The sequence below is a fragment of the Gopherus evgoodei genome, unplaced genomic scaffold (genome assembly GCF_007399415.2).
Source record: "Gopherus evgoodei ecotype Sinaloan lineage unplaced genomic scaffold, rGopEvg1_v1.p scaffold_38_arrow_ctg1, whole genome shotgun sequence".
NCBI classification, from domain to species: domain Eukaryota; kingdom Metazoa; phylum Chordata; order Testudines; family Testudinidae; genus Gopherus; species Gopherus evgoodei.
The window spans coordinates 2,414,708-2,426,764 of NW_022060059.1; the positions used below are offsets into that span (position 1 = coordinate 2,414,708).

Genomic DNA, 12,057 nt, shown 5'->3' on the forward strand with positions numbered 1-12,057 from the left:
TAAAAGGAAGGGGAGGAGCTGGAGAACAAAGAGGAAAGAAGAAGTGAGTCACTTACATCCAAAATGTCCATGCGCTGACAGAGACTGTAGTTCAGGGAATAGAACTGGGAGGTCAGATACTGCACCACCTGCACCAAGCCAGGGAATAAGGAGCATGAACCAATAACTGGGGAAGAAACCTGCTCCCCCCAACTCCTCCCCGAGGGCTGGAGTTCTAAAGAGGAAAATCCTAACTCCTGTTAGTAATTAACCAGGAAAATCTACAAATGGAGGGAGAACCACCATCCAAGCAGGGGAAATTCAGGGACTTGCACTGCCACACCCTCCCAAGAGGAAGCCAATACCAACCAACATGACTCTGCCATTCTATAGCACCCTCCACCCGGGGTCTCCAAGTGCTCTGCAATCAGTAACTAATCCAACCTTAGCACATCTCAGAACCAAAGAAGTTTCCTTTCACAGATGCGGAAACTGAGGCACAATGAGGCTATGGGCTTTGCCCAAGGCTAGCTAATTTGCCCTGAGAAACACTCACATTTCTCCATCTCCTCTGGACACTTCCTATCCAATCATTTCAATTGTCTAAATTTTTAGCCCAGAGTTTCCCTCTCAGACACTAACCCTCTAACACCTTAGCTCCAATCATCCCAGTGCAGATACTCGTTCCAGTTCATGGCCCAGCTGATGAGGAGGCAGGACAGCTCTTCACACAAACTCAGCCTGCTCCCTAAAGGGTCATCCAGCCTGCCATCATGGAAACTGCTTCTGCCATGCCAGCAAGAGACACCAGCTGCAATTGCTCAAATCCTTAAGCCTGTGCCTATTACAAAGAAGACGCACAGAGACTCACTGGTACTGGATCTGTGATGGTGACAGCCACTAGGGCTCTCTTACGGAGCTCCACAAAGCCTTCTATGTAGGTCTTTTCCTCCAGGTGCAGCAGTACTTTAGCCAGCTCCATGCTCACCTGCACAAAATACAAAAGCAGAGAGGCCACCTACTGGGCTGCAAGCTCTTCCCTCCCCTGAGGGTTTACAAAGGAAGATGCAGAAACAAACTTCATTTTGGCTGCCTCTGTGAGAGGACTGGACATGAAGAGGCAGGGCCCGAGTATTACACACAGCAGAGGACAGGACAAGCCAGGGTGCCACTGAGATGGGACTGCTCAAAGCAGTGACTAACCACTTGGTTGATGTCCATGCCCCTTTTAAACATGGCTTTTGGAAGAACCTTAGTGGCAAGGAACGGAGAAGACACCTCAGTAAAACCTAGAGTGCATGTGTGCAGTAACTGATCGCTCTAGTGGCCAGCAGGGGCGGCAAGTTAGTCTCTTGTGGTGCCCGGGCTCCAGCAATATTCAGGGCTGGGGGCCCTGCTCCACCAACATTTGGAGCTGGGTCTCTCCCCTGGCCCTGCCTGGAGCAGCCCCCGGAGTGGCCCCCCCCAGCCCCTGGAGCACCCCTGCCTGAGTGAAAGTGGCACGGCTCTACTTGGCCTCCGCTGCCAGAAGCTACAGCGCAGCACAAGAGCAACACCGGCAGCAGGCTGAGGCAGCTGCTGCTGCACCTCAAGAGAGGAGTGGGAGGGGGAGGAGGCACACACATGCTTGGCAGCCCTCCCCTCCCCCAACACCAGATGCCAAGGAGGCTTTCGGCGGGAGACATTGGGAGCAGACCTCCGTGACTCACCTGAGCAGCTGCTGGGGCTTCGGTGAGTGTCTGACCCTGTGATCCAACCCCCTCTCCCCTGCAGCCACCACTCCTGCAAACACTGGGCAAGGAGCAGCCCTATCCCCCACTCCCAGTGAGGCTATGGCAAGGGGCAGCAGGGGAGGACGGAAGCCACATGTGATGGCAGTCCCCTCCCCCACAGCACCCACCACCCCCTCCCAGAGGCCACACCCGCTCTCTGGTCCCCAAACTCCCTCCCAGAATCTGCACCCCCAGCCTAGAGCTCTGTCCCAGAGCCTGCACCCCTCACCCCTACACCCCTAGTCCCTGCCCAGAGCCTGCACCCAGCAGCCAAACTCCATCCCAGAGCCTGCACCCAACCATTCACACTCCCTCCCAGAGCCTGCACCCCTCCACCCATCCTGCGCCCCACCCAGTGCCCCAGCCCAGAGCCTGCACCCAAGCACCCAAACTTCATCCCAGAGCCTGCACCCCCACCCCCTTCCCACACACCCCCTCCTACATCCAAACTCCCTCCCGGAGCCTGCACCCAAACTCCCTCCCAGAGCCTGCACCCCTCACCCCCCTCCTGCAACCCCAGGCCCTGCCCTAGCCCAGAGCCTGCACCCAGCACCCAAACTCCCTCCCGGAGCCTGCACCCCTTTCCCCAGCCCAGAACCTACAACCAAACTCCATTCAGGAGCCTGCACCCCCCCTCCCTCCGCAGCCTCTCCCATCCCCAAACTTCCTCCCAGAGCCTGCACCCCAACCTCTCAACCATCCTACACCCCAATTCCCTGCCTCAACCCAGGGCCTGAACCCAAGACCTCCTCCCCCCACCCAAACTCCCTTGCAGAGCCTTAGGCAGGTGGGAGGCAGCGTTCTGGGCGGGGGTGAGGGGGGCGGGCTCTGAGCATTCTGAGCACCACCAACATTTCTACAAACCTGCCGCCCTTGGCCAGCCCACAGAACAGAATAAGAACCTACAACTGCTAGCAGTTACATCTCTTGTTCAGTTGGTAGAGGCCCCTGCTTTTGCGACTGAAAAGATCCAAGTTCAGTCCCTCTAGATGACCCATGGTGAAGAGCCATTGCATCAGCAACCCCTTGTCCTAATTTCTCTCTGCCCTCCCAGGCTCTGCATCTTGACTAGTCTGCCCCAAACATCTCTTGATGAGGAGCCAGAAAGAGTGGAACACACTGGGTCTGACAAAAGCATAAACACATTTTGTTGTCTTCTGATTTGCATTGCTGCACCTGCTTAGGCTTCAAAACTGCTCCACAGGCAGCTCTGCTCACCCTGGACAAAGTGTGCCGCTTACAATACCCTCCTCAACCCTAACCTCACTGGAAGGCTCTACCTGTCTCCTGGTCTCCATTCCCACTGCAAAAGGAGTCCAAAAGAGAGAAGAAAAGACAGCTGCCATGACCATGGTCTGTCCCAACTCCAGGACAAGTCAGCCTGGTCTGTCGCTCTTCATATGTTACCGTCTTGCACTGTGTTATGCCTAGCTTCCTTCTGAGGTCAAGATGGCAAACCTCTGACTAAAGCCCATGTTGCCTTACCTCTCTTGTAGTAGCTGAATTCCTTCGAATCAGACTCTCCAAAACCTTCATTGTAGCTTCCCACTTGTCCATGTCTTCAGATCCAGTTAGGACTAAAGATAAACAAAAACCAACCACTTCAGTTCTGCCAACCAGCTGAGAGAATGTTTCTACTAGCAAGAATCCCAGAGATATCCCCTCCCTTCCTGCTCTTCAAGAGAAAGCTGCAACCAAGGCCAGATGTAGAAATTTAATATATAGTGTAAGAACCTGGATAGACAGGGAGATAGAGCAGGGGAAACTCAGGGGCATAAGAACTGGTCTCTTCCATCAGGAAGAAAACACCAACTCAGCAGAAAGATCAGACACTAGGAACTAAGCTGAGGTTACTTAGGCCTGGTCTACATTACAACGTTAAGTCGACGTAAGCTGCCTTGTGTAAGCTTAGTTGTGCATGTGTCTATGCTTAAATTTGTCTGCCACCGAAGTAAGCTCTCCATTATGCTGACACAGTGACTCCACCTCTCCAAGTGGTGTTGAGCCATGGTCGGTGTATTGAGGTCAACATAGGATGAATTTAGACACCTATGATGACCCTAACAGTCCTCAAGCAGTTGTCCCAGAATGTTCAACACTGACCACTCCACTGTCTAGAGGTGACAGAGTCCAGAAGTCCCATTACCCTTTAAAATCCCTGCAAACTTTTGAAATGCCTTTTCCTGACTGTCCATCTTGGTGAGCACACCTAGCAGCTCTCCACTGTTGTGTGCAACTGCCCTGCTGACCGTGCTGGTTATATGTTCCAGATGCACTATGGCCTGGAGTGGATCTCCTGGGCCTGTGGAGAGAAGAGGCTATGGAATCACAGCTATGGACCAGCCAGAGAAACATGGATACCTATCAACACATTGCGCAGGGGATGCAGGAGAAGGGGTATGCCAGGGATCAGCGGCAGCACTGCGTGAAAGTGAAGGAACTGCAGCAGGCATATCAGAAACCCTGGGAGACCAGTCAGTCAGTCAATCTGGTACTGAGCCACAGACATGATGCTTTTACAAAGAGCTGCAGGCTATACTTGGCAAAGACCCCACTGCCATCCGCACAGCACTGGGGATACCTCTAAGGAGCCTAAGTCATAGGCCACTGCGTGAGAGGAGGAGGAGGAGAATCATAGAAATGTAGAACTGGAAGGGACCGTGAAAGGTCATCGAGTCCAGTCCCCTGCCTTCACACCAGGACCAAGTATCATCCCCAACAGATTATTTTGCCCCAGATCCCTAAACAGCACCCTCAAGGATTGAACTCACAACCCTGGGTTTAGCAGGTCAATGCTCAAACCACTGAGATATCCCTCCCACCATCATAGGACTGGAAGGGATATTGAGAGGAAAGAGACATGCAACTGGGGTGGTCCAGCTATGCTGACAGCCAGGATCTGTTTGAGATTCCACCACAGTCCAGTCAGTCCCAGCAGTCAAGCATATGCAAGCCCGACGCTGGGAAAGGAACTTCAAGTAAGTGTGTAAATTAATTTCCCATTTCAATTATGGCACCCCAACTTAGCAGGATCACAGCTGTGAGATTCCACAGGGTGTAACCTGAACTGTTGTGTCCTGTTAGCTCTCTAGCCTGGGATGCCTTTTACATTGCTTTGCTAATAAACAGCAACTCCCTACAGGCTCTGTTCACTCCCAGCCACCAGCATGCAAAGTCACTCCCAGCTGAATACATAAATGATATGCCCTGCTATCCATGAATAGATACAAGGTGACACCCACATATCCCTCAGTCCCAGCCTTGACCCCCAGAAATGTACTGTTCACCAGCCAACCGGAGGATACAAGCTCATAAATTAGTCTAGCACTCCAACAAAGGGTAATGAACATGCACCAGCCCTGCTGACCCAAGCTGAGATTTCCCAAACACTTCAATCAAACACACCGGTTTAGATAAAAGAGTAAAACAAGTTCATTAACTTGAGAAAGATAGATTACATGATTTACAAGTGATAAGGCATAATAGTCAGAATTGGTTACAAAAGGGAAAAAAAAGAAACATGCAAGCTAATACCTTAGCTTTAACAAGGCTAGTATGTTTAAAAGCAAAAAGGTTTCTCTCAACCAAAAGTTTACAATGGTCTGTATTGGCTGGAAAACCTCCAGGCCAGTACCATTCCCCCCAGTTCAATGTCATCCTTTTGTCTTTCAAGCAGATGTCCTTTTGTCTTTCAAGGGAGAAGAGAGGTATCTAGAGGCATTTTTCCCCCTTATAAATCTGACCCTTTGTACTGGAAAAGTCTTTGCTGGGTTATGGGGTCAGGCAGTTCCATGGCATAAGTGAGCTGCCAACTGTCTTTCAAGTGTATTGTAAATTTCTTACTTCCAACTCCCCTGCCGGTGAATCTGTGATTAAGCATCAGAAGGGTAGCCGTGTTAATCTGTATCCACAAAAACAACGAGGAGTCCAGTGGCACCTCAAAGACTAAGGGCTTGTCTACACTGGCAATTAATAGCGCTGCAATTTTCTCAGTCAGGGGTGTGAAAAAACACCCCCCTGAGCACAGCAAGTTGCAGCGCTGTAAAGCACCAGTTGTAAACAGTAGCCCAGCGCTGGGAGCCACGCCCTTGTTGAGGTGAGATTTTTTAAGAGCGACCACACAAGGCACATTAACGTGCTACAATGGCAGCGCTTTAGCACTGCCCGTGTAGACTAGCCCTAACAGATTTATTTGGGCATGAGCTTTCGTGGATAAAACCCCCACTTCTTCTCATGCATCAAGTGAAAATTACAGATGCAGGCATAAATATACTGACACATGAAGAAAAGGGAGTTACCTTAAAAGTGGAGAACCAGTGTTGACAAGGCCAATTCGGTCAGGGTGGATGTGGTCCACTCCCAATAATTGATGAGGAGGTGTCAATACCAAGAGAGGGAAAATTGTTTTTGTAGTGAGCCAACCACTCCTAGTTCCTACTCAAGTCCAAATTAATGGTGTTAAATCTGCAAATGAATTGTAGCTCTGCAGTTTCCCTTTGAAGTCTGTTTTTGAAGGTTTTTTTGTTGAACAATGTGAGTAATGTCTGCTATGACTCTGCAAGGGGCATGTGACCAGCCCACATGATTCTGAACTCCATTTTGGGGGCATGTATTTTTCCACAAACTGGGCTGGGAACTGTTTTTGAAACAAAGGGTTCCCATCATATTCTATGGCTATATAAGGCAGGAAGTGACAACATCTATTGTTCTTCACTTACCCACAACTGAACACCTGAGAGAAGCACCTAAAGAAAAAGTCTTGGAATGGGGGAGGGGATCCCAGGCTGCAGAACAAATGCAGCTTATCCCTTAAGAATCTGCAAGCCTGTTTGTATCATAAGCCAGGGTTAGAATTTGCTAATTCACATCCTATCTTTCTAGTATTTTAGGCTTAGTTTTCAGTTTATTTATTTACTAGATAATCTGCTTTGGTCTGTTTGTTATCCCTTAAAATCTCTCTTTTGGTAGTTAATAAACTTGTTTATATTTTAACCTAAACCAGTGTGCCTTTAAGGGACAGATCTGGGGAAAAATCTCAGCTTGGTTACCACAAATGTGCATATTTCTCTCCACACTGAGGGAGGGGAGGACATATTAATGAGCTTAAACTGTGCAGATCCCTGTACAGTACAAGATGACATAATTTTGGGTTTATACTACAGGGCGGGGAGGGGTGTGTGCCTCAGGAGATGGGAAACTGGCTGAGGTCTGCTGTTTGTACTCAGCCCAGTCTGGGTGAGTGGTGCTACCTGCTGTCATGTTGGGTGATAACACGTCCTGGGTAAGGCTAGCTGTGTCCCCAACCTAGTTGTGTGTCTTAGAGAGATGCAGCAGTTCCCACAGCTTCCACATTGCACCTCAGGGGTGACAACCCCTCACACCCATATTCAGCGCCACTGCCCTAGACTCAGTTTCACGCAAACAAGCAATTCCCTCCTCATTTTCCTCATCCCTGGTGTGCCATACTCACCAAGGCTGGTGCTGAGAGTGGTGCCGTGCACAAGCACTCCCAAGCAGAAGTGTCAATCAGCAAGTCTTGTTTAAAACTCTAGGGGAGCAATGGAAGGGAATTCTGAACCTTACCTTTCACTTTCTGTTGTGACTATAGGGACAATGGCACCTCTGTGTGTGTTATCTGTACCTACTGCCATTGCAACCTTGAGGAGTTCCCCCTCCAAACTCACAGAACGCCTGAGCCAGACAAGGAGAAAGAAGAGGACTTGGGATCATATGTTCAGCGAGATCCTTCAAGGCACTGATGCATTGGACAGTGAGCAGAGGGCCTGGAGGATTAATATTGCAGACTGTATGGAGAAGGAAAGAGCAGACAGAAGAAAGGCCCAGGAGAGGGAGATGCATCAGGACATAATGAGATTTCTCTGGCTGCAAAACACAGGTGCTGCAGACTCCTGAAGACCTACAGGTTCAACAATCCCGGGCTGGACTCCCTTTGCAGTCCATAGAGAATTCTAGTATAGCACCTCCCTACATGCCCCCTCAACATTCCACATGGCATCAGGGGCCACATCCCTATCCCTACCTCTTCACGCCAGAGAACTTTAAGGACAACCAGAGCCTCACGTACACTGACCTGAGAGGACCAAGGTTGACGTACATGTAGCTAAAATAGATATGAATGTTTCTTCCCCTTCTTTAGGCTTTGTTTCATAAATTAAGGTTTTAATGTATTTGTTTTTAACTTGCACAGAATTGTTTTTGAAGTGTTTTCATTACTCAATAAAAAACTCTCTTGTTTGGAAAATAATCCATCTTTATTAGTTCCCAACCTATGCTACATAATGCCTGGCAGCAGTAAAAGCACTACTTAAAAGTTATTGTGTCACAATGCACAAAACTCATAGGATCAGTGGCACAGAGTAATCATCATAAATGCATAGCAAGGAGCACAAAATTAATAGGTTCATTGTCCATGTTATGTACACAGATCTGCACCAATCACATCTCCCCAAACAGCAGGGCCAGGTAAAGCATAGGACACCAGAACGCACTACTGTGGCTCGCTGTTAAAGTGCTCTTGCAAAGCTTTCATGAGCCATATAGCTCTGCACCAAGCTCTTCTCATAGACTTTGTGTATGGCTGTTCAAACTCAGAAGACAGAAGCTCCACCTCCATTCTGGCAGTAACGTCACACCCTTTGCTTCACAGATTTTATGCAGGACACAGCAGGCAGCTACACCCATTGGGATATTTTTCTCACTGAGATCCATTCTTCTGTCAGCACCCCTTCAGTTTTCCAAAAGCACACCCAACTGCCATGCTGCACCTGCTGTGCCATCAGTTGACTCTTTCTTTGGTGCTGTCGAGGTGGCTGGTGTACGGCTTTATGAGTAAGTGGTAGGCTGGGTCCCCCAGATTCACTGGCATTTCACGATCACCAGTGGTAATCCACCAGTCAGGAAAGAAAGTGCCTGCCTGTAGCTTTCCAAACAGTCCTGTGTTCTTAAAGATGCACGCATCATGAACCTTACCTGGCCAGCCAAATGTCGGTGAAGTGTCCCTGGTGACCCACCAGCACATGCATAACCCTAGAAAAACAGCCCTTTCTGTTGATTTACTCTGTGGCAAGGTGGTTTGGTGCCAAAATTGATGATGCACACGCATCCCTATCGCTCCACTACAGTTCTGGAACCCCACTGCTGGAAATCCAACCATTATATTCTGCACATTACTAAGTCTAACAGTCCTGCATAGCAGGAGACGATTAATGGCCCTGCACATGTGCATGACAATGGCCACCGCAATGGATTTTCCAACTGGAAATGATTTCCCATTGACCACAGTTTCCATAGTGCAATCATCACTCACTTCTCCACTGTCAGTGCAGCTCTCGTTCTGGAGTCACTCTACTGGATGGCTTCGGCAAGCTTGGCTCACAGATTGAGGAATGTGGCTTTGCACATCCAAAAGTTCTGCAGCCACTGCTTGTCATCCCAAGCCTGCATTATGATGTAATCCTCCCAGTCAGTGCTTGTATCTCAGACCCAGAAGCAGCACTCCATCATTTGCACCTGCTCCATGAATGCCACGAACAACCTTGAATATGGTCCTCACTATGTCCCATGGCAATCTGCTCTTCAGCAAATCGTCATGTTCCTCGGAGTATCATGCATACTGTGCTTGCAATGCTTATGACAACAATGCATGCTACATGCTTTGGCCAGAGATGGTGGACAGCAACAGGCCCCAGGCAGGTTCTTTGGGTTTTCAAAATAGGCATGGAAATGGTAGGATAAAGATGGCATTATGGGGTGGAGAAAGTTGCATGATGGGAACTTGATCCTGCAGTAGCAGTCACCCTTGCGCAATTTGTCTCTGCCCCACTGTGCACTGCCAAAACTTCCCAAAAGACAGAGCACTGGACCATGACATACCTTCCCATGGTGCTCTGCACATTACTAACAAACACCACAGGTGAGTATGCCCAGTGTGGACGCAAGGAGCCAAGTATGCACATGCACAAGTGTGGTGGCTTTATGCCGACATAACTTGCATCAGCAAAAGTTTGTAGTGTAGTCATGCCATTAGGAACTAACAATTCAATACTGGAACACCAATTTCCGAAGTACCACAACTTTGACTCAACTAACAAAAACTAGCCTGTACCAGGAACCACCCCAGAACAGAGTAGGAGATGAGCATTTCCAAGTGCAGATTCAATAGACTCTACCCAGAATTTCCTACCTTCAATACAGTCTCGGATATAGACGGGAACTTTCATTTTCTTCAGCTCTTTATCCTCTGACATGTCGTAAGGAATGAGGTCATCATCACTGTGAAAGAAGCATAGGCATGAATTAGTCCACGTGGATTTGATCATGTCACCTTCTCCTCCTTAACGCCAAACGGACAGACAGGGCACATTCTCCTCCCTCCTCACCTTTTCATCCTTACACCAAACAAACAGAGGTTGCTCAGTACCCCAACCTACAAGGATCCAGCTTCGGTTATCAAGCGTTGAGGATGGTGAGATGGGTAGAGCTCTGCAAATCCATGAATATCCATGGACCATTACTGTGGATAGTGGAGTGGATGCGGATACAACCATGCAGGGCTCTAATGATCCTTAACTGCTCTGCTGATGAACAGGGAGGCATGTGAAATAGGTAAACCCTTTCCTGCACTTCCCTAAACACATCAACTAGTGGAGCTCTGAGGCCAATGGAAAGCAGAAACTATGTTACTATAATGAGAGACAAACTGGTCAGGAAGAAGCCCTGCCTCTTGTCTCCAGCGGAGCCTGGCCTGCAGCGTCCAGCCTGCGCTGCAGGCCAGACTTGAGGTTGACCAGCACACATTTCTCATGCCGCTTCCCATCCAGTGGCTCAGGCCCTGTGGACAGGGCCAGCATCCCCACCATAGCCTGGCCCGGCAGCACTGACCGCACTCCCAGCCAGCCGGCTCTGGGGCAGCAGGGCCCTCCCCCAGCCATGGGGACTGGAGCGAGTCATTGTGGATAGTTCTCTGAAAACATCCACTCAATGTGCAGTGGCAGTCAAAAAAGCTAACAGAATGCTGGGAATAATTAAGAAAGGGATAGATAATAGGAGAGAAAATATCATGTCTCTATATAAATCCATGATATGCCCACATCTTGAATACTGTGTGCAGATGTGGTCGCCCCATCTCAAAAAAGATATATTGGAATTGGAAAAGGTCCAGAAAAGGGCAACAAAAATGATTAAGAGTATGGAACGGCTTCCGTATGAGGAGAGATTTATAAGACTGGGACTTTTCAGCTTGGAAAAGAGACGGCTAAGGGGAGATATTACTGAGATCTATAAAATCATGACTGGTGTAGAGAAAGTAGATAAAGAAGTGTTGTTTACTACTTCTCGTAACACAAGAACTAGGGGTCACCAAATGAAATTAATAGGTAGCAGGTTTAAAACAAATAAAAGGAAATATTTCTTCACACAACGCACAGTCAACCTGTGGAACTCCTTGCCAGAGGATGTTGTGAAGGCCAAGACCATAACAGGATTCAAAAAAGAGCTAGATAACTTCATGGAGGATAGGATACTGGGCTAGATGGACCTTTGGTCTGACCCAGTAGGGCCATTTTTATGTTCTATGTGGTCTTTCCATATTTTTGAGAGTCAGGATGCTCCCTCCGCTGATCCAGTTTCAGATCAGACACTGACATGCCTCACCAACAGAGCTGTTGACACCTTATCCTCCCACTACCCAAGCTGCTGATGGAGGCTCTTTTCACACAATGTACAGATCAGGACAACAGTGTTCTTCAGCTTACAGAATTTTCCCACAAAGGAATGAGATGCACAGGGCTTTGAACTGTATGCACTCACCCAGTGCCTCATGTGATGAGCGAGCAACATGTAGGAATCGTTAAGAGGCAGGGCTCTAACTTCATTTCCCACATGAAGTACTTTCCATTAAGAAAAAACAACAGTAGAAAAAAATTTCAGGATTTATTTCTTGGACACAGATGTTACAGACGGTTTTTCTGTAGCAGAGTAAAGCAACTAATCTGACAGACCAACTCCGACGCCTGATCTAGTGGTCAAATACGGGAATATTCTATATGCAGCATGACCACAGTCTTTGAGGCACAATTTGGGGGAATGACGTACCAGTTCCCCCAATTTATAAAATGGGGATCATAATAGTCACCAATGTCAGACAAGTGTTTGGGAGGTTTAATTTGTTTAATATTTATAGCGTGCTTTCAGATCCCCCTCTTCCCCCTCGCTCTCAAACCAGTTCCCCTGAGTGACAAAGATCAGCATTATGCTCATCACATTCAGGGGAATATTTCTCATTGAA

At 48.5% G+C, this 12,057-nt stretch overlaps 1 protein-coding gene across 7 annotated transcripts in view; it reads right to left on the bottom strand.

Moving 5' to 3' along the window:
* The window catches only part of TELO2 (telomere maintenance 2), a 43,644-nt gene that overhangs the window by 14,073 nt on the left and 17,514 nt on the right, over nt 1-12,057 (bottom strand). For all 7 annotated transcript variants that reach the window (XM_030545686.1, XM_030545683.1, XM_030545687.1 and 4 more), the window contains 4 exons: nt 9,955-10,043; nt 3,237-3,328; nt 851-967; nt 57-128 (listed from right to left, as the gene is read on the bottom strand). In XM_030545686.1, coding sequence (XP_030401546.1) covers nt 57-128; nt 851-967; nt 3,237-3,328; nt 9,955-10,043 — 370 coding nt within the window. The remainder of the gene's footprint in view (nt 1-56; nt 129-850; nt 968-3,236; nt 3,329-9,954; nt 10,044-12,057) is intronic.